Genomic DNA, 24,016 nt, shown 5'->3' on the forward strand with positions numbered 1-24,016 from the left:
ATGTGAATATTGTTTTTTAAAAAAATAGGTCCAAAAGACTCAGCCCAGATCAGCACTGAAGTTATATCAAGAATTAAGTCTGCTTCATGCCAATGAGCTGCTCCTCAGCAGGGGCTGGTTTTGCTACTTGAGGAATGACAACCACTCTGTTGTGTACACAAGAGAGCTGGACGGCATAGACAGAGTCTTCCTCATGGTTCTGAATTTTGGAGAATTATCACCGCTAAATCTAAAGGAAATGATTTCCGATATTCCCACAAGAGTAAGGATAAGGTTAAGTACCAATTCTGCCTACAAAGGCCGTGAAGTTGATACGCATGCTATTACACTGGACAAAGGAGAAGGACTCATCCTTGAATACAACACGAGGAATCTCCTTCATCACCAAACAGCATTCCAAGATAGATGTTTTGTTTCCAACCGGGCATGCTATTCCAGTGTATTGAACATACTGTACAGCTTGTGTTAGGCACCTCTGTGAAAGAGATGGCGACGCTGGCATTCTGTTCTACTGTAAGCATTTGCAGTAACTTCACGTACAGCAGCATGCTGCTGGGTGAACTTTATGCTCGGTAATTAATTCTTAGATATTTCTGTAGCTTGAGTGAAACTGCTTTAGGATAGGTTCTCAAATGTTTTTCAAGAATAATAAAGTGTTTAAAAGAAATTATCCCTTGCAGGAACTTGTAATTTTTTTGAGTTAGCATCAATAAGAGATGATCAGAGCACCTTTGGACTCCAGAATTTTAGAGAGATCTAATGAATTTTAATGTGAGGAATATCATCTTCTTCCATAAAATGCAGGTACAGAAACTGGAGGATGACTTAACTGCTAGAGTATCTAAAAATGTTCACTAGCAAAGAAGCAGGACCTTGATTTATAAACTGTTCAAAGAAAATCAGAGTAAAACAAACCTGTTCTGATGCGGGAAAGGGGAAAGTTCTGCTGTCACCAATCCTTCCTTCACTCCCTTCTCTATGTCCTTCTACAGAGCATGGTTTGAAAACTACTTTCCTAGGTTAAGGGGCGTGTGCATCAATGGAGACAACGGTATAAGCAAGTGAGCTGTATACAAAACAAAATCTGGACAGAGAAGCAAATTTTAAAAATTATTTACTAACTTAAAAAACTCACTTTTGTTAATGTAACTGGAAATATGACTATGAAATATTTCAGTGTGTTTCCAATTTCCACTGAATGCAGCATTTCAGAATTTTAGATATTTCTTAAGATTCTCGAAAACACTGGTGCTGTCAAGTCCAAGTTCCTCATACAGGAATTTAATTTGGGCTGTAATCTAAAAGAAACACATTTAAAAAATTAGATAGAAGGCCTTTGTGGTACAACTCCAGTGTTCAAATCTCTCCTTGTCCATCCATCTTCACCTAACCCTGAAGTCAGCAATTTATGGCAAAGGTACTTTTTATTTGGCACAGAGGCAGAAGGCTCCCAACAACTGAGATTCAACTACTTTCTCTGACAGAGCTCCTGTATCAAGTACCTTTTCTCTTTATTGACTCTGAGTTCCTCCTTCCCCCTCAGGTCTCAGCCATAGACCTGACAGTTGGTGAAGCAGCCGGCACAAACCCTGCTGTAATCACTGAAAGGCTGAGTACAACACATCACTAATTGGGGATCTGTCAACTTAAAGGGGCTTGATAGCATACCTTTTTGTGAGAATCCTCAATCACATGATTGCCTCCAGGCTGAATATCTAAAATAATATTGGGGGCTTGATAACCTGAAAGAGTTAACATATGAAACAATTAGAAGGTTTCGGCCAACTGAGACCCACCCACTTCACCCGGGTCCTTCCAAGCACTCTATTAAAATAACAGCGAAGGAGAAAGGCATAAGCCACGACCACCACCAACAACAAAGACAGGAGAGTTGGGGAGAGCAGTAGAAAACAAATTCTTGAAACAGGAAAAGCAGGAGGAGGCCCAGAGGCAGAGGAAGCTGGATGGAAGAGACTGCAGGGCTACATGGAGAAGGAAGCCAATCGGTCTTATGGAATCTGAGAGCCTTGTGACCTGGAAACACCAACTATAGCAATGGGTGAAAGTGAGACACAGAACTGAATACAGGGCAACTGTCTGGAAACTTGTATGTGAGACCCTCCAACCCTGAGCCCAGAAGGTCCTGGCATGTCTTGGCAAGGAAAAACAGTAAGAGTTCTTGTCTAATAAAATTGAAAGATCTAGAGAAAATTAAAGTTGCTAGTTTGGGCACTGAAGCTGCAGAGCAAAAACTTCAGAATTTGTTTTTAGAGATTCCCAAGAATAACAGCTCAATTAATTTTGTTAAAGAATGAATGATATGATACGGTATGATAGTACACATCCAAGTTATGTAGATATTTAAATTTACTTTTTTCTTTGTGCGTTGCCTACCTTATTTTAATGCTGTCCTTTGAAAAACAGGCGAGGCAGTTATAGTTATTACATTTGCTTCAAATGGGTAGTTGACACAGGAAAAACTGATTTGTCTAAAATCATGGGTGATTGATCTGGTCTGCAGTACTACTCTGAGCAGTACACTGAAGGTGACAGTCCATGTAGCTACGTCCCCTGCTCCCAGGTGCTCTCCTACCTTCCCCGGTGTCCTTAGCATGCTCCACGATGGCTTCCTTGAGTTTCTCAGTATAGTTTACAATTCCTTTCAGAGGTACACGTTCGTCGTTTTCATAAGCTGTGATGTGAATTGAAGGATAATGCTGAAAGAAAAGAGATGTACAAAGAATTTATATTATTCCTTATGGTCCCTTTCCACCTTATGGATTATGAAAAACAATTACCTCCAATTTCTTTTTCCCTAAGTGCTAGAACTTTTTTTCTCATTTGATATTCTTGAGAGAGATGTGGCATCACAATACTAGACTATTTGTTACCTGGAATAACCTTTTCTTGACTAGTGAGACCTTGATCTTATTGAATCTAGTCTCCTGAGCTATTAAGTTGAAACAAACATGGAGTATGAGCAGAGAAGGGGCTGAAAGGTGAGTATTATAAGGAGAAACAATCTAAGTCCTTACTAAATTCCTGCTTTGGCTCGGGTAAATATCCTTTTCATTATTCTCTCATCACTTCAGCATAGTATATCATAATGGTCTTTCACTACCTTAGGTTTAATGTTTTGATAGGGACAGTAACGTTTTATGTAGTTCTTGTGTTTTTCATCAGATGAAGGATTCCCCCACTCTTCTAATTCTTCTAATGTCAGAGGAAGTGTAGTGTCCATCATGGTGTTGAGAACATCCAAGAAAGGTGCCTTAAAAAAAAAAAAAGCCAGAGAAATTTAAACTTCAATTAATAAACTGGTAAAATGAGTTTCAGAAAAATACTATACTTTATGAATATACATGCTCACATCACAGAACAAAGCTCAAGAAGTTATGTACATTCCCAGGAGCCAGATTTATTAGCCAGTCTGTAACCAAGGCCTGTGATTTATAACTGGCTTTTAAGGTATTCAGAATCCTTAAATGACAAAGGATTTATCTTCCAATTTCCCAATTTTTGCCTTTAGTTTTGTTTCTTTTATTCACATAATAAATGCCACCACCTCACATCCATTAGGCTACTATAAGAAAAAAAAGTGTTGGCAAGGATGTGGACAAACTGGAACAATTGTGCACTGCTGGTGGGCATGTAAAATGGTGCGGAGAGTATGTTGGTTTCTTAAAAAATTAAACTTAGAATTATCATATGATCCAGTAATTCTATTCCTAGGTATATATCCAAAAGAAATGAAAGCAGGGTCTTGAAGAGTACACCCCTGTTCACAGCAGTATTTACAATACCCAAAAGGTGGACATAACCCAAGTGTTCACTGATAGATGAATGGATAAGCAAAATATAAATACAATAATACAATGAAATTCAGCTTTACAAAGAAGGAAAATCTGACACCTGCTACAACACAATAAACCTTGAGAACATTATCTAAGTGAAAGAAACCAGTTATAAAAAGACATATATAAAAGAAAAAAAAAGACATATAAAACATTGTACGATTCCACTTATATAGGAGGTACCTCAGTGTAGTCAGATTCATAGAAAACTAGAATGGTGGTTCCCAGGGTCCAGAGGAAGGGGAAATTGGGGAGTTGCTATTTAATGGGTACAGAGTTTCAGTTTTGTAAGATGAGGAGTTATGGAAACTGGTTGCACAACAACGTTGAGTGTACTTAACACTACTGAACTGAACACACTTAAAAATGGTTAAGATCGGGGCTTCCCTGGTGGCACAGTGGTTGAGAGTCCGCCTGCCGATGCAGGGGACATGGGTTTGTGCCCCGGTCCGGGAGGATCCAGCATGCCGCGGAGTGGCTGGGCCCGTGAGCCATGGCCACTGGGCCTGCGCATCCGGAGCCTGTGCTCCACAGTGGGAGAGGCCACAGCAGTGAGAGGCCCACGTACCGCAAAAAAAAAAAAAGGTTAAGATGGTAAATTTTATGTTATTTTACCACAATTAAAACTTAAAAATAAGGGCTTTCCTGGTAGCGCAGTGGTTGAGAATGCACCTGCCAATGCAGGGGACATGGGTTCGAGCCCTGGGCCAGGAAGATCCCACATGCTTCTGAGTAACTAAGTCCATGTGCCACAACTACTGAGCCTGCACTCCAGAGCCCATGAGCCACAACTACTGAAGCCCACATGCCTAGAGCCCGTGCTCCGCAATGAGAAGCCACCACGATGAGAAGCCCACCACTGCAAGGAAGAGTAGCCCCCGCTTGCCACAACTAGAGAAGCCTGCATGCAGGAACGAAGACCCAACGCAGCTAAAAATAAATAAAATAAATTAAAATTTAAAAATAAAACCCCAACTACACATGAATAAACTCAGTTGGACATTTTACATTATAAAAAGGTAATAAATGCTAATTGAAGAAAATCTGAAAATTATCCAAGTTGAAAAAGAATATCACTCATTGGCTTATAACCAGTATTAACACATTTAATAAAATGGGAGCTGCTTTGTTCATATAGCTATATGATCTTCTGTTAACACGTTTTGCAGCTTTCTCTTTTATTAACATTAAGCAAATATGGGCAAATGCAATTCTTTTTGGCTTCCTAGCATCTTAGCTCCTTTTCTGCATTTGGAATATCCCTAACCTTACGAGACAGCCTGCCTCTCACTGTAGAGGAGCTAAATGCCAGATAGTTCCTTTCCCAGCTTTCCCTCAGAGTGAGAGTAGCCACATGACTTAGGTTTACCAATCAGACATAATGGGCTCCAAACTTTGAATGAATTGTGGGATAACTGCGTTACCTCCAATTCTTCACTATTACAAGCAGTGTGGGATAAATATTCTTATATATTTCTGATTATTTCCTTTCTGATTTCTTTCTTTTTAAAAAATTTATTTATTTATTTTTGGCTGTGTTGGTTCTTCCTTGCTGCATGCGGGCTATCTCTAGTTGTGGCGAGCGGGGGCTATTCTTCGTTGAGGTGTGCAGGCCTCTTATGGCGGTGGCTTCCTGTTGCAAACCACGGGCTCTAGGCGCACGGGCTTCAGTAGTTGTGGCACGCAGGCTCAGTAGTTCTGGTGCACAGGCTTAGTTGCTCCGTGGCATGTGGGATCTTCCCGGACCAGGGCTCGAACCCGTGTCCCCTGCACTGGCAGGCGGATTCTTAACCACTGCACCACCAGGGAAGCCCTCCTTTCTGATTTCTGAAAGTCAAAGGTTAGTTGCATTTTCTTTATAATTCTGACATTATTGTCTTTGTGCATAGAGTTTTTTCCCTTCTATACTTAGTATTTCTATTAAAAAACAGATGTACAGATCAGGAATATTTAACACTTATTTACTTAATACAAGCCCACAGTGTATAGCCCACACCCTCAAAAAAAAAAAAACCTGAAAATAATTTACTCTCCATCTTAATCATTATCTTCTAGAATATCTATTGTAGAAGAACAAAATTTGTCACCCCCAGATTACTTCAAGCTGAAAACAATCAAGGCCCAAAAGACTCAGGAAGAAACTTTGATATTCTCCCTAACAGCCTGAAGAATTTAGATAGAGGGTGTATTACAGGAACATCACCAGATAATAAATATGGACTAGCTGTGGTGGGGAAATGCTTAGAGACCAGAGTCCACTCTGTGTCCCATGGTCTCTGCTAACCCAGCAAACATCTGTTTATCAAACTTTTGCTTTTCCACCTCCATGTGAACTGCCTTCTACCCCTTGAAGTCTTACCCCTAACATCCTCTTTCATCTTTAGCTGAAGATGGTGTTTAAGGTGAATAACCATGGCCACCATTCTGGTCATTTTGGTGAGTTACTCAGTCTGCTGGGTCTCTTCCATGTATACATGTTATTAAACTTTTGTTTGATTTTTCTCCTGTTAATCTGTCTCATGTCAATTTAATTCTGAGACCAGCCAGAAGAACCTAGAGGGAAGAGGAAAATTTCTTTCTCCCCTACACTAACCAGGAAGCAGAAGAAAGATGGAGGTGAAATGAGCGGCTATAATTTCATAACTTTGGACATCAGGAAAAGACTATAGAGCCTTTTCAGAACAGGAAAAGATATTTCAATTTAAATATAGAAAAATATTCCTAAAGACCATTAATAAAAATAGAGTATGTGAAAACAGAGAGGCCCTAAATCCAGGACTGAAATGTTGATGGGCAAGAAGAGTCAAAGGATTTCACACATTCCAGAGTCAGTGTGCTTGACCTGACTTCCTGGATCTGGTGTTTCGTATATGCTTTGTCTCTTTTCCACCAACTCTAAATGTTCTTACAAATAAAAAATGATCAGTGGGAATAGCCATTAATATCCTTCAGAGGAAATCCTTAAATATCAATAAAGAACACTGTCAGGGAAGTTCTCCCAGAGCTGTAATTCTGTGCTTCAAATTTAAAAGCTTTGTTATACTCCTATGCTATGGTAAAACTGTAACAGAAAATTTTTCTTAGAGCATCTATTACTTCACGCCTCCCTATTCTGTAAACCGTAGAGGCAGAGTACTTACCTCCAAAGTCACAGCTCTCAGCAGCTCTGGATTAGAATTACACAATGCTCCCACAAGCACCCCTCCAGCACTGAAAGCAGTCAGGGTTGTTAGACTTGGCTGAGAAAAGCCTTGGCCATGAAGTGTCTTAATGCAAGCCTCTAAGTCAGCAAGGCCGTTGAGTTTTTTAGTTAGACGGCCATCAGCATGCCACTGGAGGCCTAACTCACCACCTCCCCTGAAATTAAAGGGCAAAAAAGTTTTAGTGGGGAAAAAATGTAAATGATATATAGGTCAGGGTCAGCACACTACAGTCTGCGGGTTAAATCTCCCCAGAGGCCTGTTTTTGTATGGCCCTTGAGCTAAGAAGGATTTTTACATTTTTAAAGGTTGGGGAAAAAAATATCAACCAGGAATATGCAACAGAGACCATATGTGGCCTGCAAAGCCTAAAATGTTTACTATTTTGTTCTTCAGAGAAAAAGTTTGCCAACCCCTGACACAAACAATCAAAAATTGATTCAAGCCTGTGCTGAGACCTGGGCGTGCAGTGGGGGGCAGCAGGCGTGGGGCAGGCATGGGGGCCTCATGGGCCTGGCACTAATGTCTCGCTTTGTGCCTCCCCGACTCCATCCTCTTCCCTGGCGTGCCGGGCCCTGCCAACCCTGCAGGACAGCCCCGACTTCCTCTCAGAGGAGGACCGCGGACTTAAAGCAATAAATGTAGATCTTCAAAGTGATGCTGCTCTACAGGTGGACATTTCTGATGCTCTTAGTAAGAGAGAGAAAGTAAAATTCACTGTTCACACACAGAGTTCATTGCCAAATTTTAAACAAAATGAGTCTTCTGTTGTTCGACAACACAAGGAACTTATCTGGCTTCATGATTCCTTCATTGAAAGTGAAGACTACGCAGGTTACATTATCCCTCCAAGCACCACCAAGACCCGATTTTGATGCCTCAAGGGAAAAACTACAGAAACTTCGAGAAGGGTCTATGACAAAGGAAGAATTCACAAAGATGAAACAGGAGCTGGAAGCTGAGTATATTTGGCAATATTCAAGAAGACTGGGGTGGGAGGGAGGGAGACGCAAGAGGGAAGAGATATGGGAACATATGCATATGTATAACTGATTCACTTTGTTATAAAGCAAACATTGTAAAGCAATTATACCCCAATAAAGATGTTAAAAAAAAAAAAAAAGACGACCGTTGCAGTGCATGAAGTGTTCCTGTGTTGTGTGGCAGCACACCCCATTTTGAGGAAAGATTTAAATTTCTATGTCTTCCTGGAATATAATCAACATTTGACTGTGCGAGGACAAAATAAAAAAGAGAAACTTGAAGATTTCTTTAAAAATGTGGTTAAATCAGCAGATGAAGTAGTTGTTTCTTGAGTAAAGGATGTAGATGATTTCTTTGAGCATGAACGAACATTCCTTTTAGAATATCATAACCGAGTTAAGGATGCATCTGCTAAATCTGATAGGATGATGAGATCCCACAAAAGTGCTGCAGATGATTACAATAGAATTCGTTCTTCATTATATGCTTTAGGAACTCAGGTTTCTACATATATACGCAAGTTTTTCTTAAAGGTTCAGAACTGTTTGATAAAACCAGAAAAAGTGTCAGCTGATGAGGACCTCAAACTTTCTGACCTTTTAAAATATTACTTAAGAGAATCTCAAGCTGCTAAGGATCTCCTCTATCTAAGATCTAGGTCACCACTGGATTATGAAAATGGTAATAAAGCACTGGATAAAGCAAGAGTGAAAAATAAAGGTGTTCTGTAGGAAGAAACGTCCCAACAATTATGCCGTCAGAAATTTGAAAAAATATCTGTATCTGTAAAACAAGAACGTAGAGATTTTAAGACAAGAAGAGTTGCTGCATTCAGAAAAAATGACTGGAACTGGCAGAGTCAGAACTGAAACATGCAAAGGTAGTGTCATATTAAAGATTTAATAATTTAAGTGACATACTTTAGTAATGAGTCAGTTATGAAACCTTATTCTAATTTTAAAAATAGAGAATCTTAGAAATGAGAGGGATTTTAAAGATCATCTAATTTAAACAATAATATCTATTATAATAGATCTAATGGTTAGCTTTGCAAGACTCTAGTACCTAATATGGAAAAACAGTATCATTTTTTGACTAGTTGTTAAATAAATCTTCCTTAAAAAAAAACAAAACTGACTCAACAAATATGCTTTGAGTGCCTGCTTACTGTTTACCAGACATTGTGCTAAATGCAGGCCTTAAAAATATAAAAAAGTAGAATCCTCTGTCCTGGAGGTCATAATTTTGCGGGGAAAGAGAACAGCTACCAAGCAATGTGGTTGCTGCTATAACAGAACCAGAACCAGAGGAGAGAACATCCACCTGTCAGGTTAGGGGTATATACAGGAGTCAGGAACATGAATGCTTTAAGGAGGTGATATCTAAGCTGAGTCTTGAAGGAAGAATGGAGTTCCCACTAGGGCAAAGAAAGGGAAGGCATCAAGACACAGCATGTGCAAAGGCACAGAGGGGAAAGAGGTTGTCATTTGAAAGCATGTAGCGAGGCTGGATGTGTAGGATGTGCATGTCTGGAGAGCAGGACATGTTTGGGAAGTGATGACAGATGCCACTACAAAGATAAGCCAAATCATTAGGACGTTAAATACTGCACTGAGGTATTTGGATTTTATTGTGGAGATGGGGAAGTGGTAAAGAATTTTAAGCAGAAACATATAATACTAATTGTGTCCTGAAAACAGCTTAAATAAAATGGAAGTTAGAGTGGAAAAAAGGGAGTCCAGCTTAAGAGGCTATTTTAGAAAAACCCAAACTCATGAGAATTAAATGGAAATAATAATGTAACTAAGAAAGTACAGTGCTTAGTTTATCTATTCTAAAAATCCTAAAAATCTGGTGTAAAATCCGAAAAATCTACCCTTTTGCTTTTGGGATTAATTAATATGTTACTGAATCAGGTTCTACTAGCACAGGTTTAAGAATACACAAATTCAACAATACAAATGAGAAAATAAACTTCTGCTCCCCAATATACTGTTATTTTGAACATGCGACAATACTCCAGTACTCATATTCCAGGCAAAATGTGTTGACTCACCGAACGTGACAATATGCTAATATCCATCCATCGTCCACCAACACCCGCCTTTCAGGCCTGAAATTCATTTTCAAATCCATTCCATAAGCTCCATATACATGTACCAGGAGAGGTTTCTTCTGCAAGTCTTCAGAATCCGTTTTATGGAAAATAGTCATTGGCACTAATTTTCCATCCTGGAAATGAAGATTTACTATGCAGGTAAAGAAGTCTTCTCAAACAGTTTTAACCCCAATTTTATGTGCTGCTTATTGATGTTGAGCACCAACTTCATTTAATTAATACAAAAGAGTTACGGTCTCTAAAAATCCCTCAGGTCCTTAATTTTCAGCTACTCTGCTGACCTATAATAGTAACTAGAAAGGAACAGCAAGAGTCTGGCTTGAAAACAGTTTATGAAATGTAGCTTTTCAGGACAGTAAAGTGACTTTAAAGAGTTCTTCACTACTCAGTATAACAATTTTTTTTCTTTCACAACAAGCCAAAATACCTATCAAGGTTAGATATACTAGCACGGTATTCTTCCTATACCTCGGGTTACATATGGGCATTTCTCATCTTTGAATATATACAAATATGCTAATTAAAGAAGTTTTAACAACTCAATTTTCTGTACTCAATAGTCAGAATTCTCAATCATTAAAACCTGAAATCTCTTACTGACCTAACACCCACCCACATCCTCTTCAAAGACCTATTTATTTTTAAAATGTTTAAAAGCAGTTTAAGTTTTATAAATTTTAACATCTAAATTATTTTTAGGGCAAATAACTATACTCCAGTGTAGTTCACACTCAACTGACTTCCTTTCATAGAAAAAGGGTAGAAAATGTTGGTTCTCACCCTGCTTACAGAAACTTAATGAAAAAGCACTAGTTTACATAAGGAAAATAATATAACCAGGCCACTCTCCCTATTTTTTTCATTCCCATTTTGAAAACTTCACTTTGGGGCACTAGAGTGTTATCAAATAAGGAAGAACTCTTCCTCTCATTATTATACCCGTTATGACAGTGTAACTGAATTTTCACCGTAACTGAATTTTCACTTCTCAGTAAGATTCATTCTTATAAAATGATGCAGATTTATTTCTATAAAATAATCTTGTTGTGTTCATCTTCCTGCCTCCTACCCAACTTCACTTAAACAAGCAGAGAAAAGCTTGTTGGTTGAAAACTTATGAAAAGGAAGAGGTAAGGATGGTAGCAAGTCCCGTGATGGCCTGAATCCCTGAGTTCATCAGCAGTGCAAAATGCCTGTAGTTACAGCAGCTTCCCTTTAGCAGTTGTTTCCTTCTTTCCTAAGGTACGAAGAATCCCTTGGCTCTCCAAAAGCTTAGCTTCACTGTTCTTTCCATTTGGGGTAAAATTACAACATTTTGGGAGATTGGTATAAATCCCATCTTTGTAAAACAAAACAAAGCCTAAACATATGTATTTTGTTGACAAAACCCCAAAATCTGGAAGGTGATAATGTGTTAACAATGATTATTTCTATGCAGTACAGCAAATAGGACTGAAAAGTAGTCATTTAAACTTTATACATTCTATATTTTTGTATTTGTTCTAATAAGCGTGTATTGCTTTTATAAAGTAGTTATTAAAGTATTCTTTGCTTCAAGATATTTTTTAAAAAAATCAGTGAATTAAAGAAAAAATTCACAAGGAAAAAAGGCTTCTGTTTTGATTCATTCTTTGTCAGTACATGCAAAATTATCTGATGTATGATGTGCTAAGCTCTGAGAATTCCTTAAATTCAAGGCCATGGTTTATGTATTAATTTGTTCCTCACTTGCTCAAATTTTCTTCTCTACTTACTACCTCCCCAACCTCCCACTGCCCCCGGACAATCTTCCCTCTTTTACGCTAGACTTTGGCCATACTGTTCTCCTTTATACTTCTTGAATGCATTATTTCTCCCTCAATTCAGGGCCTCTGCACAAAACAGAATCCTCCTTCCCCTTTTCTAGCTTAACTCTTGATCATCTTACTTCCTCAGAGAAGCTTTCCCCAATTTCTCCAGACGAGGTAAGGTCCCTTTACCATATGTTTCCACTGTACTCAGTACGTCTTCCTTGGCAGCAATCAGTACATTAGTAATTACTTCTTCAAAATCTAGCATCTTCCCCACTAGATTTAACCTCCATGAGGGCATGGAGTCTATATTAGTCTAGTTCACTCTAGTCAATTGCTTACTACCTTCATAATTTTTGTCATAACTACACAGAAACTTGATTATTTTCTTCTTGAAATCAACTTTTAATATTCAAATATACACAACACATGAAACCAAGGGCTTGCTATGATGGTTATAAATTTTCGAATCCATGTTAAAATAAATGCATGAGTATCAGAAGTTAAAAAAAAAAGTCCATGTACCCCCTAAAATCATTTGGGTCTTGCTGTGGAGTGTGAGATCCACTTTACTAAACTGTGCTAATGTAATCCCAGCAATTGCACAATACTTGACAAATAGTATCCTTTCAACAAACAGAGGCTGACAGTGGGGATCACAAAGACTTACCTCGCTTTTGGCTTCTATACGTAAAACACGACTAGTCTTTGTGATTGGGTCTTCATGTCCAGTTTCCTCAAACAGTTTACCTTCTGAAAACTTATACGTGTAATACTTAGGGGGGCGTATAGGAGAGCAAAGCTGAAAGGGGCAGTTCTTTGGGTCTGAATTTGTATCCATTATGAATCCACAGGCCCAAGGTGGGAGCTGAAGAAATAAAAGTTATTTTTACTCTTTATCTAGACACTAAGTATTATTAATTAAATTTCTGGGTCTGCTCCAAACAAGATGATGTGGACATCAAATTTATTTTTATCCATTATCACATAATGCCTCATCTAAGGGTTACTTCAGCACAACAAAAAATATTTCAAGTGAAAAACAAAACGCTATGCAAATGACCAATAAAATAAGGAAAAAGTACAGGAAAATGGTTTATCATGAATCTAGATTTACATGAAGTCTCCTTCAATAAAAAAGTTTATTTTGGGGGTATATAAACTTGGGCAATGAAACAGCAAAATGATTAAGAATAACAGCAAATCAAGTAGTAATTCCAGAACCCAGAAACATCTCCAAGATCTCTATTCTCTATTCTCATAGAACACGATATTTCTCACGTGTTTTTAATAATTTATCCAGCAGCCCTTACTCTGCTGCCTGGACAGCAGAAGTGATGACAGTTATTATTCCAGGGCTACAAACTGGCTCAGCAGCACTAAAGCATTTACAATTTGTTTTTAACTTTAGCTCCCAGGGTAACCATTGTGCAGAAGAAAACCTTTCCCGCACATCCACTCTGAGAGACTCACAGCTATTACGCTTAAGATTCTTAACTTTAAGAAAAAAGGAAAGAAATCAAAATTTATTCTCTCAGAGCAGCAGGGTCCAGCCTCAAACCTTCCACTAACATCCCTCTTACACCTTTTAAAGAACTCTAGTAAGCAGGCTGACAGTGTGTTAGAAATGGTACTGAGAGTCAGAACATTAAAAGAAAATTGCCTTTCTTTTCCTGAGTAATTGTAGAAAGAGCAAATTCCTTAGAAAATCAGAGGTCTTGGCACAGCAACGTCACTGGTGGGCACTATTTAGAAAGGGTAGGTGGGGGATGTATGCATAAAGAGTGTACCATTTAACCTGTAGAAACTATAGCCAAAGAGCTTATGTTCACAGAGCAAATTCCTTGCAATTAATCCAAAGAATCCACTGCCCTGAAACACCAGGGACATAAATTTGCAATGTCTCTCTAAAAGAGTTCCTAATTTATTCTCCTCAGATTGTGGGTTATTTTCAAGGATAATTTGTTTATTTAAATATAAGCCATAACTAGAAAGAAAAATGTAATCATGAAAGTTGGGAAATCTGGTAGCAAAAGTGAAACGAGTAAAAATTGAGACCTCAGTGGGAAAAAAAGGAAGAAGCATTGCTATTAACCTTGTAACAGAGGCCTCAGATTGAGGGCACAAGGCTCCTCAGCCCTCAGGGGTACAAGTTTTTCTCCCCTTTGGTGACACTTTAAAACATTTTCCATGTGACTCATGTAGTAAGTTTAGTTTTTTTGGTTTTTTTTTAGTAAGCTTAGTTTCTGATTAAATGGTTCCAATAAATCAAAAAGTCTTTTGGGTGTATTTCTTAAACTAATGGGACCAAGGTTAAAGTTTTAATCATAACAAAAACTGTTCCAAGGCTATGGACTTTTTAAAGTTTGTCCAGCTGATATAGAGGTATTAACTATCTCAAGGATATCTTCAGCCACATTTCCTATTGAGATAAGCCTGCAGTATCATCTATGTATATTAATGAACAGAGCCTGAGAAGAATTATAAGCTGGCCAGGTGATATGCCGATATTCCTTGAGATATTTAACAGAAACAGGTTTAGTTTAAGCATTCTACCAGCTAACCACAGTCATTTCATCAAAAGAATGATTAGGACATACATGCTGAAAGAAAATCAGCCCAAGCATGCAGGCTGCTCCAGATGAATTGATGTTAGCACAAAGCAAAACATTTCCTAATTTGCTTTAATTAAATATCATAACCAAATAATATATCATAACTAAAAACATCACCAGGAAATACTGATGACATGATGACCAAGGATATGAGGCAATATATTAAGGGCTTCACATTTTCTATTGCTGAGATTGAGTTTATAAAGCTCTTTTAGTCAAGTGCGCACTGGGCAGAGATGTTACATACAGAAATACTTTATAATCCACTCACAGTATGGCTTACAGATGTCCTTCGTATATAGCACTGTCTGTGCATATTAATCAGTGTTATCCAGTTCATAAAAAGGCTCTGATCTATAGAATTCTCTTTAACTAGCACCTGGTATATAATATAGTATTTGATTCCATGTGATGATGACTCAGAACATCATACTCATATCATAATAGGTACTACAGGTTGGGAAAGGTCAAGGAATAAAGAAATAAAGGATACAGAATAAATGAAAGACATGATGTTTGTGTTAATGGAAGTTAAAACAATGGAAACTGAAGCATATCTTAAAAATATAAAAAATATAAAAGGCCATATTTACTTAGAAATTACATCTTAGCAAAGTCTCATGACATTCCTAATTCTGAAAGAATTTTGTTATAATAAATGCATCGCTAGAAATTATATATTTTCTCCCATCCCTATTCCTATAGACTACAATAAGAACAGATGCTCTGCCAGTTTCTGGATTGAAGATGTCTGAATTTGGCATCAATTAGCAAGTGAAAAGACACACTTTTGAATTCAGTAGATGAAAGCAGTAACAAAATTGCTGGAGTTAAAAATCACCATTTTTGTTTTAGGACATTTATACAGCCTTCTAAGGCACAAGACATTACATTTGATAATTTGATAATTTGATTTCATGAAGTAGATGGAAAATTTTGCTTGTTTTATTTAGGCCCTAGTTATTTCTTATTTATACCACTGTAACAATCTCAAAACTAACCTCTATGCCGCTTATCTCTTGGTGCTTTGGTGTACTCTAACACGGCTGCCCGATAACCTCATGAAGTACAGCTTGACTCCTTAAATTATTCCCCTGTCCGCACACTTCACGTTCCCCTCTTCATAATTTACGCATAAATTCACCACCTTGACAGTCAAAGAATGTCAAATCATAGCTTCATCACCTAGACATTTATTCTGCTTCAATAAAAATGAATTATTAGCAGTTTCCTGAACATTTTCTGAACTTCTCCAGCTTAGAGCTTCATTTGATGGACTTTCTCAGCCTAGAATACCATTCCCTTCCCCACCCATCAAAATCCTATCTATCCTCTTTGGTTTATCTCAAATTCTACTTCTCCTCAAAGCTTTCCTGGGCCCTCTTCCTTTCCTTTGGACCTCACAGCACATTTTATGTTTCTGATCCCACTTATTTAAACCCATCTTATACTTGATCTTTGTGTACTAGTCTAATCTCATGATAAACTGCATTCTCCTTAAGGCCTGATATTTTGTCCTACTATCTTTCCATTCCAGAGCGCCCAATACAGTACTTTGCACACAGAAATTTGATAAACACCCAGTGAATTTACTGGAATTGCATTTTAACAAAAATTGTGATAGTACAGATGGGGAGGTACAAGTGGTCTGTTTGCTGGTCACACAACTCCATATCAAGCAAAACAGAGGGCTCTCTTCTTTTCAGTGCATGCTATCTAAAGTCACATATTAATGCTGCCTTAAAACTGGGCAGTAACGTTACCGTTCACCAGTTTTAGCAATAAAATTGGCAAAGAGATGATGAAGACATGAGAATGCAGTGGCAGAAACATAGTAGCAGAAACACAGTGGGTATGACTACTATCCCCACTGGGGGTGTGGGATGGGAACAGGAGGCAGTGGTTAGGCACCAGCTGCCAAGTTGGCCTCAGTTATTACTATATCTAATTGTAGAGACATGTGATATAGAGATAAGCAGAAAGAGAAATATAATGGCACTTTACCTCTGAAATTCATGCTATAAGACAGTATTTTTAAGTAAAAGTGCACAAAACGGAAGGTCCTCTAAGTAATTCTAAAACAAACCTCCTAAACCTGATAAAGACCCAATATGCTAAATTCCATTTAAATTAATTTCCTTTTAAGAAAAAGTATATTGGTATTATTCAAAATTTGATGTTCTGTTAATAAACTGCATATATTTTGACTAATGTATTATCTTTCGAAAATTAAACATACCTTTAGAGACCGAACTGAATCGTCAGCCAGACCAATCACATTAACATAAAGTAGATTGCTATGCTTCAGGAATAGAACACAGTGATCCTTAAACATGTCCAGGTCTACAACTTTGGTATTTCTCTTCATTGTGAAAAATAAATCCCAATTCATAATAGCAGGGGTATCAGCTGCTGTTCTCATTAGCTGTGTGGAACAAAATTAGAAGAGATCTAGGTACCAGAACATGATTACTACTGCATCCAGAAATGAAACCACTGAAAACCAGACCATACTCGTCTTCACTGTTTTATGAAGAGCTGAAGGAACTAACTCTGCATCAGGGCTGAAGTGTGAACATCACCGTATGAATGAGCCCAGGCTAGCCTGCTGGGTGGGTATAGCCCAGTGCTTAGCTGCCTGGTCAACCAATGGACATTTGAGTGAGAATACTGACAGCTAGTTGACTGTGGAACTATCAATGAGCCTAGCCAAAACCAGTAAAAGAACTGCCTGAGATCAATCCAAACTGCTGACTCACAAAATCATAAGCTTATAAAAGTTTTTTAAGCCACTAAGTTTGGCTTTGATAACTAATATATTCAGGATAGAGTATGTTTTCATTTACTAACCTTTTTAGGTACAATTAAAATATGAAGAGGTATTAGCTCTAAGGGAAGAGAAAGGGGATTGGTTCTACATAGGAAGATAGCATTAGTTTTTACAATACCCAAAGCTTACAAAACAATAAACTTTTAGAGCAAGAAATGTTGATGTTAGTGTAACACTCCCTAAGAGCCTAAATGGGGACCAGGAGGATACAGGATTTACCTTGAATTCTGTAGGCTCGCCAACATTAGTGAGAATGTATAATTCATCATCTCTGTGTTCTACGTAGTAAAGGACCCCGTGTATTCGCTTCTGGATAAGTACTGGTGGGTCCCAAGGGCTCATGCCATCTATCAACCACACCTCTGAAGTGGTCTTGTTCATAATATTCATGGTGAGAAAACGACTGTCTTTTGTAAGATAAAGGAAAACAAAAAAGCTGCACAGAAGAAAGAGGGAGAGAGAGATACGAAAACCCAATAAATTTCAAATGCAGGCTATCTTGTTAATGACAATATCTCACTGGTGTTCAGTATATATATTAATTTATAATGCAGATAGAAAATAAAAACTCCTTAGTGAATACTGCTTATAAAAACTGGCTATTATATCTCTCATTTCCTCCCCAAAGGCATTCAAAATAATTTTTCTCTAACATTTTATTATAAAAAATTTTCAAACATACAGTAAAGATGAAAGAAATGTAAGGTAAATACCGATATACCTACCACTAAGATTCAATCATGGCTAACATTTTGTTATATTGTCTTTATCACATATCTATCAATCCATCTTTTTTTAAAAAATGCATTTCAAGGTAAACTACAGACATCATCTAACTCTCAATCACATTAATAGATTATAGGGCTTTTTCCTGAGAAGAGGAAATAAACTTCCTAGAGGAGATATGTAACTGTAGGGAAGAAAAGGGACACAGAGTTTCCTTTGTTTTTCTTCTCTGTGCATGTTGGATATCCTTTTTCCTACTCTCCTAGTTTTTACAACAAAACAAACAATAGGAAGAAAAACCCTCACAATCTCACTAACCTAACACATTTTTTAAATTAACTATTTTAATTTTTCGATTTTTCCTTCTAAGGCTTAATTGTATCTTATACATGTCTTTTTTGTGTGTGTGTGGTACGCGGGCCTCTCACTGCTGTGGCCTCTCCCATTGCGGAGCACAGGCTCCGGATGCGCAGGCTCAGCGGCCATGGCTCATGGGCCCAGCCGCTCTGCGGCACGTGGGATCCTCCCGGACCAGGGCACGAACCCGTGTCCCCTGCATCGGCAGGCGGACTCCCAACCACTGCGCCACCAGGGAAGTCCTATACATGTCTTTAAATAGATGTAGTTATTTAAAAAATATAGATGCAATTCTGGCTTCTGCATTTAGGATTTTTTTTTTTTTTTTTTTTAATTGGCTGCGCTGTGTGGCACATGGGATCTCAGTTCCCCAACCAGGGATAGAACCTGCGCCCGCTGCAGTGGAAGTGCAGAGTCTTAAGCACTGGACTGCCAGGGAAGTCCCTGCATTTCTTCTTACACATATTATCATCTTCCCCTACATTAGTTATACAGTCTGTGATCATTATTTTTAATGGATACATAATATTCTATTGAGTTGAATTATCATAATTCTTAAAAATGTAGATTTTAATGTTTCATTGTAATAAATATAAAAGGGAATATGTCATGAAGACAGTTTCCCTCTCCCTAACTTAAAAAATAAATTAATTTGGTTGTGCTGGGTCTTCTTAGTTGTGGCTGGTGGGCTCCTTAGTTGCAGCCAGTGGGCTCCTTAGTTGCGACTCACTGGCTCCTTTAGTTGTGGCATGTGTGCTCCCTAGTTGCAGCCAGTGGGTTCCCTAGATGCAGCAGGCAGGCTCCTCAGCTGAGGCTTGCCACCTCCTTAGTTGTGGCATGAGAACTCCCATCTGCGGCATGCATGCGGGACCTAGCTCCCCACCCAGAGAACGAACCTGGGCCCTCTGCATTGGGAATGCAGAGTCTTAACCACTGCACCACCAGGGAAGTCCCTCTTTCCAACTTTTATAGTTATTTCCTTAGGATAAATTCTTAGTAACAGAAATACTGTTTTAATGATTAAGTATTTTTATGACTCTTGATCAATATAATCAAATACTATCCCAAGAGCATTACACTAATTCATATTGACACACTGGATGCCTTTAAATATTCTACCTACATGTTTCCTTATTACAAAAGTAATTCATACTGAAAATACTAAAGAATATAAAGAAGGACGATAACCCTGAATTCCACTCCCCAGAGATAAGCATTTTGGTAAAATTCCTTTTGTACTGGATTACATTACCATGTTTGTCAATTTTATTTCTTTGCAGTGTGTCCATTTTAAACTTGGTGATGTAGTTTACATTATTGGTCTATAACCATCTCTTTATAAATTAAGGACATTAACTTGTCCTTTTGGTTGAAAATACTTTCCCCCATTTTGTCATATGGATTTTTTTTTTCATCTTTATTGGAGTATAATTGCTTTACAATGGTGTGTTAGTTTCTGCTTCATAACAAAGTGAATCAGTCACACACACATATGTGTCATATGGATTTTAATTTATTTGTTTACAATAGTTTCTGACATAAGAGTCTAATATTTTAGATAATCAAGAATATTGGTACTAACCCTTGTAATTTCTTCTATTGATTTTATGCTCTGGAAATATTTCAACCAAGCTGAGTGAAATACATATATTTTCACCTAGGGTTTTTTTTTTTTTGATGGTTTTATTTTTACCAATAGATCCTTTAAATCTTTTAGTAATGTACGCTAATGTACAAAGCGATGAAAATTATTTTCGTCCAAATATTCAATATTCACATTCTAGGGTCTGTTTTAGGGTTATCCTGGTCTCTTTTATTGGTCTGTCAATTTGTATTATTTTAACTGTTGTGCTTTCACATGTTTTAATATATTGTTGTAAGGCAGATCCCCTGCCCTATCTTACTCTTTATTTTCAACACTTCTTTTGCTACTTTTATCTACTTATTTATGTGTAATGATGACACAGGTAATCAAAAGATAAATTACTCAGTCAATTATCTGGCAGACATGTGGTTACAGGGAGGTGAGAACACAAGCATCTCTGTAAGTAACAGTTTTCTTAGAAAGAGAAGTAAAGTTGTGGTAACTACCAAGCAAAAACCTACAGTAGATACACAAAATATAAAGAGAAGGGAATCAAACTACATAGCAACATGGAAAATCATCAATTCATTAAGGAAGACAGTAGGAAAGGAAGAACTGGGAACTATTGATCCAAAGCAGCTGGAAAACATGAAAAAGATGGCATTAGTAAGTCTTTAGCTGTTATAAATTACTCTAAATGTAAATGAATTAAATTCTCCAATCAAAAGGCAAGAAGTGGCTAAGCAGATAAAAAAAGAACTAACTATATGCTGCCTACAGTAAGAGATTCATTTCAGTTTCATGGACATACATAGGGTCAAAATAAAGAAAAAGACATTCCACACAAGTAGAAACCAAGAGGGAGCAAGGGTAGCTATACTTGTATCAGACAAAATAGACCTTAACTCAAAAGCTCTAACAAGAGATAAAGAAGGCCACTACATAATGACAAAGGTGTCAATTCGTCAAGAAGATTTATAACAAGCATAAATATATATGCACTCGACATCAGAACCCTCAAATATATTAAGCAAATATTAACAGATCTGAAAGGAAAATAGACAACATAATAATAGTAGGGGACTTTAGTAGCCTACTTTCAACAATGGATAGATTATCCCGGCAGAAAATCAGTAAGGAAACCTTGGACGTGAACTATACTTTAGAACAAATGGATCTAACAGACATATACAGAACATTCTGTCCAACAGCAAAAAAAAATAAAAATACCATTCTTCTCAAGTGGACCTGGAACATTCTCCAGGACAGATTATGTGTTAGGTCACAAAATAAGCCTTAACAGGAAAAAAACTGGAAAATTCACAAATATATGGAAATTAAACAATACACTCCTAAACAACCAAAGGGTCAAAGAAGAAATCAAAAGGGAAATAAAAAAAAAAACCTTGAAGTAAATGAAAATGGAAATACCACACACCAAAATCTAACAGATGCAGCAAAATCAGTTCTAATAGAGGCATTTATAGCAATAAACACTTACATTAAGAAAAAAGAAAAATCTCAAACGAACTTCACACCTCAAGAAACTAGAAAAAGAAGTAATTTTGGCTAACCTTACTTGTGAGAGCAGAATACTGAAACCTGGGGATCAAAGCAAACACAGTAAAAAAAACAGTTCAGTCTTAGAAGTTCTACGAAGACCTTTATTACATTTTCTCTACTGGTATGCTGCTTTTCCCTCTTGGTCCTTCCCTTTGGATTAGGGCTGTTAAGTACAGTTGACCCTTGAACAACATGGATTTGAACTGGTGGGGTCCACTTATACACAGATTTTTCTCAATAAATACATACCACACTACCACACCATCTGCGGTTGGTTGAATACTCTGATATGGAACAGTGGTTAAAGAGAATACTCTGATATGAAACAGTGGATAAACAGTGAATACTCTGATATGGAACAGTGGATAAAGATATGGAACAGTGGATAAAGAGGGTCAACCGTAAAGTTACAGGTAGATTTTCAACCACACGGGAGTCAGTGCTCCTAACCCCCAGTTGTTCAAGGGTCAACTGTATTCAGAATCGACAAACTAATCTGTGCTTTAGAGATCAGATGCCAAACTAGGTTTAAACATACTTAATTATGGTTAATTCTTTTTGGGGTAGAAAAAGCATACTAGAAGCCAAAAATCAAGAATCTTAAATGTATGTATAACTCAATCTTAGAACTTAGGATAGTAACAACATATGGCAATTAAGTACCTTATTCAAGGGTATGACTCACAGGGTCAATTTTGAGTTTTATTCACAAGATGTGAAATGGTTCACAATCATAAGTCATTGATACAATGTAATAAATTACTAGCTTAAACTGTCATCTCCAAAAGATATCCTTGACAAATGACACATAAAGTAGTGGATCGTATGAATAGCTGGTTCTAGTAAATTCTCATTAAAACAATCATCATCAGAAAAAAGCAATGACAGCATTACTGAACCCAGAATGTTAGTTCTATGGGTTGGAATAATACAATTTCTCCAGACCTCAAGTTCTTTATATAAACTGGGTGTTGTATAAGATTTTCTTTAAGGTCCTTGTCAGCTCTGAGATTTTATTAAGTGAAGGGTTACTTTTCTTGTTTGGGTATCAATTTTACTGTCATAGATTTGGTGTTAAAGATAATTTTTCTCTCTTGAAAAATCTGTTCAGACATTGTCCAAATTATACTGTAAGAGGTGACAGGACCCTGGTGTTAAGAAATAATTTATCATAAATCATTTGGAAAAGTGTATCTGGGTAAGAGTTAAGGGATTTTGCCAGATAAATTTATTATCATTTCCTCCCAAGCATGGTTAAGTGGTAATATGAGGCATAAGTCCTGAAGCAAAAAGAATTAGCTTTAAGGAGGAATTACCAAAGTATTGGGGAAAGTAAAATTTAAAGACCAATGTATATCATGGTTCAAAGCAAGCAATTTAAAATTCAGGTAACCTATATGAAATAAATGGTGAATTCTGTGTAACTGGCACCATGGTTATTCTAGTTACGACTTACAAGAGATTCATAATTGCTGCATGGAAACCATATTAAATGTTTAATTAACAACTCCTCTCATGTGTCAGTACAGAAAGAATGTTAGTGACTCAGCATTTGAATCTAATGATATATTTGTGTTCACTCTGAAGTTTGAATGTAACTAATTTCCAAATTTGAATCTAAACCACTTATAAAAGAATGCTTATGCTCCTCTTAGCCTTATTATATCTGATTCCAGCCAAAATCAATGTTTTAAGTCAACCAAAAGCAGCACTTTAGATAACTAGAGAAATATTCTGAAGAAAAAGACTTAATTGCATTGTTTTAGTACCTTGGGTCTTTTTCTGTGTAAAAACGTTCATTACGCCTGTTATCACCAAAAGTGGCTCGATATACATCATGACAGCGAAGGTTCCTCTGGAAGGTGTAGAATAAAACATCTTCATCTTCTTCATCCTTTACCCATTCTAAAAGAAAATAATTAAAGAATTATATATATCCACCTATTTACAGTTTAAAAAAAAAAAGGCACAGTGCATTCTAATTTTGAGTGCCAAATCGAAGAGATGTGCAAGTTTATCCCTGGAAATCTAAATCTAACATAGGTTTGACTATGTCTAACCCCGTTATTTATAAGCCAGAGATATTTCCAGAGAATAAGATACTACTACATCAATTCTAAGTTTTCAAGTAGTTATTAGTCTCAGGGTACTCAAGTTTCTAAATAAGAGATGAATATTCAATATTTAAGAAAGACTTTGGTAAAGTCACATTTGCTTTCAGGAGATGAATTATGTTTAGATCTACAACCTCTAAATTTGAGGAAATTTTGGACCATTTTCTCTCATGCCTAAATGTTTTCTTCCTGTTTTCAAGCCACAGGATATCTCAAACTACCAAATTGGTGTTTTCTAGATCTTACCAGAGGCTGTCAATGAAAGTTTTCACACAATTA

At 37.2% G+C, this 24,016-nt stretch overlaps 2 protein-coding genes and 1 pseudogene across 7 annotated transcripts in view; 2 read left to right on the plus strand and 1 right to left on the minus strand.

The window, feature by feature from the left end:
• The window catches only part of SLC3A1 (solute carrier family 3 member 1), a 36,713-nt gene extending 35,535 nt beyond the window's left edge, over positions 1-1,178 (plus strand). For both annotated transcript variants that reach the window (XM_082851888.1, XM_082851889.1), the window contains one exon: positions 29-1,178. In XM_082851888.1, coding sequence (XP_082708014.1) covers positions 29-469 — 441 coding nt within the window. In that variant the 3' untranslated portion in view covers positions 470-1,178. The remainder of the gene's footprint in view (positions 1-28) is intronic.
• Positions 1,179-1,189: 11 nt separating this feature from the next.
• PREPL (prolyl endopeptidase like) overlaps positions 1,190-24,016 on the minus strand; it is a 54,092-nt gene continuing 31,265 nt past the window's right edge. For all 4 annotated transcript variants that reach the window (XM_082851886.1, XM_082851887.1, XM_082851885.1 and 1 more), the window contains 10 exons: positions 23,393-23,528; positions 17,612-17,828; positions 16,802-16,987; positions 12,618-12,815; positions 10,095-10,270; positions 6,995-7,211; positions 3,122-3,271; positions 2,594-2,717; positions 1,669-1,742; positions 1,190-1,298 (listed from right to left, as the gene is read on the minus strand). In XM_082851886.1, coding sequence (XP_082708012.1) covers positions 1,209-1,298; positions 1,669-1,742; positions 2,594-2,717; positions 3,122-3,271; positions 6,995-7,211; positions 10,095-10,270; positions 12,618-12,815; positions 16,802-16,987; positions 17,612-17,828; positions 23,393-23,528 — 1,568 coding nt within the window. In that variant the 3' untranslated portion in view covers positions 1,190-1,208. The remainder of the gene's footprint in view (positions 1,299-1,668; positions 1,743-2,593; positions 2,718-3,121; positions 3,272-6,994; positions 7,212-10,094; positions 10,271-12,617; positions 12,816-16,801; positions 16,988-17,611; positions 17,829-23,392; positions 23,529-24,016) is intronic.
• LOC309969869 (sorting nexin-6-like) lies at positions 7,214-9,127 on the plus strand (annotated as a pseudogene). Its single transcript has 2 exons — positions 7,214-8,037; positions 8,179-9,127. The product of its transcript is annotated as a sorting nexin-6-like (transcript).

Source organism: Leucopleurus acutus, assembly GCF_964270905.1.
Source record: "Leucopleurus acutus genome assembly, chromosome: 12".
Taxonomy (NCBI): domain Eukaryota; kingdom Metazoa; phylum Chordata; class Mammalia; order Artiodactyla; family Delphinidae; genus Leucopleurus; species Leucopleurus acutus.